This window comes from Triticum aestivum, chromosome 5A, assembly GCF_018294505.1.
Source record: "Triticum aestivum cultivar Chinese Spring chromosome 5A, IWGSC CS RefSeq v2.1, whole genome shotgun sequence".
Taxonomy (NCBI): Eukaryota; Viridiplantae; Streptophyta; class Magnoliopsida; order Poales; family Poaceae; genus Triticum; species Triticum aestivum.
This window is the reverse complement of record NC_057806.1, coordinates 677589042-677593312: the sequence shown is the minus strand read 5'-3', so window position 1 is coordinate 677593312 and position 4271 is coordinate 677589042. Positions and strand designations below refer to the sequence as shown.

At 50.4% G+C, this 4271-nt stretch overlaps 1 protein-coding gene across 1 annotated transcript; it reads right to left on the bottom strand.

Moving 5' to 3' along the window:
• Positions 1–205: 205 nt before the first annotated feature.
• LOC123108367 (DELLA protein SLR1-like) lies at positions 206–1930 on the bottom strand. Its single transcript, XM_044530172.1, has one exon. It carries the CDS (start codon positions 1909–1911, stop codon positions 427–429), a length of 1485 nt encoding a protein of 494 aa, XP_044386107.1. The 5' UTR covers positions 1912–1930; the 3' UTR covers positions 206–426.
• Between the last annotated feature and the right edge of the window lie 2341 nt (positions 1931–4271).

Here is a 4271-nt window from a genome sequence, read left to right as displayed (position 1 = left end):
CTTTGCCTAATTTACTTGCTGGTGATTGCATAAAGAAATTTTGAGGCATTGAATTTCCTCGTACATAATGGTAGTTGTTAAATCATGTGCATAATTAGAATGGGAGCGCACAGACCCGCCTTAGGTGGCGGCACCAGGTGGCACCCCAGCCTCTAGTGTATCTTCAAGATGAACTAGTAGCAAGCAACCATGATCTACTCGCAACTGATGAAACAAATTAACTGTTCGATAGATAAAACCAGGAAGGAATGACGACACTATCTCCTAACAAATTTTGAGATCGACACTTTATTGACCAAGACTGATATCCATCCGACGACTCACTCACGACTACAACATAAGCTCCGACTAACTAACAAACTAAACTCGATGGACGATCTGCCTCCAACGACTCTTAACAATTATTCAAATCAGGATGCATGCATGTCACGCTCTTTCACTGCGCCTCGGCGTCTGGCAGGTGGCCGCGCCGCTGCTCTCGCCGATGCTCATCTTCAACTTGTGCTTATCGGCGTGCTCCTTGGCAGTGCCGGCGCCGTCGGCGGGCATTGCACTCCACACGGACACCGTGAACAGGGGGTGGTCGTGCCACGCGAGCGAGAGGCAACCGCCGATCTCCTGGACACGGAATCCAGTGCCGGAGAACACGCGGACAAACTTGGCGGCCTGGTAGGCCGCGCTCGGACCCAGTGGCACGTGGGTGAGACCCGTGCGCCAGAGGCGAGCGCACCAGTATGCCAGCGGCTCGTGGCGCTCGGTGCGGGCGCTGCCCTCGTAGCATACGATGTTGAAGATCTCCCTCTGCACGTATGCGTCAGCGCCGGCTCCGTTGCCGATGGCGCCGCCACGGCTCACGGACATGGCCTCCATGGAGTCGAGCACGGAGCCGTAGTAGAACATGGCATTGTCGAAGCGTGTCACCAGCCGCGGCTTGTTGTGGTCCGCCTCCTGCTCCACCACCGTGAACACCCTGGGCTGCATGGACGCGATCCAGCCGAGCACGACGTCGATGGGAGTGGGGAGAGACGTGGATGCGGCATCCGGGTTCACCAGGAGGCGGTGGAGTTGGCATATGGAGTTCACGGCCACCGCCTCTCCGGGGAGGACCTGGAACATCCACGGCTGGAGCTGGTCCAGGCTGTCATCGGTGACCCTTTGAAATGAGAAGGGGACGTTCATGGTGCGCGCGAACTCGGCGAGGCGGAGGCCAACTTCGTCGGCGCCGGGCGCAGATCCGACGCCGGTGATGCGGACGGACGGCGGGCCGCCAGGGCGGATGGAGAGAGCCTGGATGAGGGCAGGCCACTGCATGCCTTGCTTGATGGCGAGATCCACGACATGCACGCGGTCGCAGCCCTCAAACGCCTCGAGGATGGCCTGGTTGGCCGTGAAGTGCGCGAACTTGAGGTAGGGCCCCGCATCGTAGAACCGACGGTAGAGCTCGCCAGCGCGCTCCGTCGAGGCGTCCAGCGCGAAGGAGTACTGCGGTGACGCCGGGAAGAGGCGTTGGGCAAGCGCGGCGGCGAAGTGGCTGGCGACGCGGCCGATCCCGGTGGTCGTCGAGACAGACGTCGCGAGCATCGTGCGTGCCTCGGCGAGCTTGCCGGCCGCGGCCGCATAGTCGCCCGCCTCGATGGTTTCAGCGCACTTGTGAAGGACGTGGATGAGATAGACCGCGATGTTCTCCGCTTCCTGGCACCTCCTCGCCGTCGCCTCCGCAACGGGCGGCGGGACCATGGGTGGGACTGCGGGCGCGTACGTGGCTGGGTCGAGGCAGTGCGCCGTGTCAGCGCCGGTCGTCGCGGCGGCGGTGCCCTGGACGGACTGGAGAGACAGCGTAGCACCCGCGCCGGACGGGGAGTTGGCGGCGGCGGGTTCCTTGCCCTGCCAGCCGAAGGCGAAATGGCCCATGTGTTCCTCACGGGCGAGCCGCGTGAAGGCTGTGTGTGTGAACGTCCAGTCCACGCTTTGGGGCGTATTTGTAGGTGTGGAGAGCGCCGATTGGGTGCACACGTGGAGGTGGGGACAGCGTCGTAGCGAAGCGTTTTGGCGTCCGGGAAACCGTGGATGCGCGGGCGGGGGTGGGGGAAGCAAATTGGATGGCTCAAGATCGTGGGCAGAACCGGGTCGGGTCGGGCTGGGCCGGGCTCGGGTCCGTGCCAGGCTTACAAAAACCCCAATATGATTATGGCATGCTTGGGCCCGAGAAACCATTCCGTTTCAACAAAAAATTGAATTGAAAACATGCCACTTTATTTGTTTTTAGAATACATATGTGCATTCTTGAACCTATTTCTAAAAACACACACAGATGAACATGATTTCATTTTTTTCCCACACATTTGGCCCGGGCCATGGGCTGAAAACTAGGGCCCGAGCACGAGCCCGGCATGGCGAGTGACGTAAGTGCTTACGTTTTAGGTCTTCGGGATTGATTTCAATTAATTCATGAAATTAATCCCCGCATTAACCGTCGGTTCCAGCAGCAAAAATATTTATTGTCGATTGGAATTATTTGATAAATTACTAAAAATAATGGATCACGAAGAAAAATTCCTAAATTACGTCTAAATTTAATAATTTAGTCAAATCTATATCGTAATGCTCAATTTCAGAAATATTTTATTAATTTACTAAATTAAACCCTACCACGCTGTCAATTTTGGAATTAATTGATTTTAATAAATAATTGAAATTAATCACTATCACAACGGTCGACTCCCAAATTCATAATATTAAGTTCATATTTAATTCTAAAAATTGAAAAAAAATATTTTCAACCGCAAAGATTTATCTGGAATTATGAATAATAATATTTTATTTATTTTATTAAATTTGTAAAATTATTACGTTGTCATGGTGGCACTTGTAGGTGGTAATCTCAGCAAGCCATCAAACACTTTCTTTGGTGGTAAAATCAGACTAAGGACACCTTGTTCTTGTGTCACTTGTTAGGATCGACTGTTTATGGATTAGCGATGGGGTGAATAGTATTATCAGATAAAACTACTTCAAATTTTAAGGGGTTGAAAGTTTTTAAGGTACAAACGACTAGGTTGGTCCTTCAAAGAAATATAACAAGCAAGTTACAAATGGTTGAAACTTTCTTCGGCTTTGCTCGTGCTCTCCGCCTCGCTTCCCAAGCGATCCCCTTGTTTGCCTTCTCTGGCCCCTCCCCTCTACATCATTCCTCCGCCGGCGGTTAGTAAGGCGAGGGACCATCTATTTAGATGTTTCATGTCGTAGTTCTTAGCTTTAGAGCAACTCTAGCAGACCCCACATCTCGCCGGCCCGCAAAACGCGTTTGCAGTTCGCGCAAAACCGCTTTTGTGGGCTGATGACCCACAAGTGTAGTGGATCTTTCGTAGCCTTTTTGATAAGTAAGAGTGTCGAACCCAACGAGGAACAAAAGGAAATGATAAGCAGTTTTCAGTAAGGTATTCTCTGCAAGCACTAAAATTATCGGTAACAGATAGTTTTGTGATAAGGTAATTTGCAACGAGTAGCAAGTAATAAAAGTAAATAAGGTGCAGCAAGATGTCCCAATCCTTTTTGTAGCAAAGGACAAGCCTGGACAAACTCTTATATGAAGGAAAGCGCTCCCGAGGACACATGAGAATTATCGTCAAGCTAGTTTTCATCACGTTCATATGATTCGCGTTCGGTACTTTGATAATTTGATATGTGTGTGGACCGGTGCTTGGTTATTGTCCTTACTTGGACAAGCATCCCACTTATAATTAACCCTTATTGAAAGCATCCGCAACTACAACAGAAGTATTAAGGTAAACCTAACCATAGCATGAAACATATGGATCCAAATCAGCCCCTTACGAAGCAACGCATAAACTAGGGTTTAAGCTTCTGTCACTCTAGCAACCCATCATCTACTTATTTTTCCCAATGCCTCCCTATAGGCCCAAACAATGGTGAAGTGTCATGTAGTCGACGTTCACATGACACCACTAGAGGGATGACAACATACATCTCATCAAAATATCGAACGAATACCAAATTCACATGACTACTTATAGCAAGACTTCTCCCATGTCCTCAGGAACAAACGTAACTACCCACAAAGCATATTCATGTTCATAATCAGAGGGGTATTAATATGCATAATGGATCTGAACATATGATCTTCCACCAAGTAAACCAACTAGCATCAACTACAAGGAGTAATCAACACTACTAGCAACCCACAGGTACCAATCTAAGGTTTGGATACAAGAGATGAACTAGGGTTTGAGATGAGATGGTGCTGGTGAAGA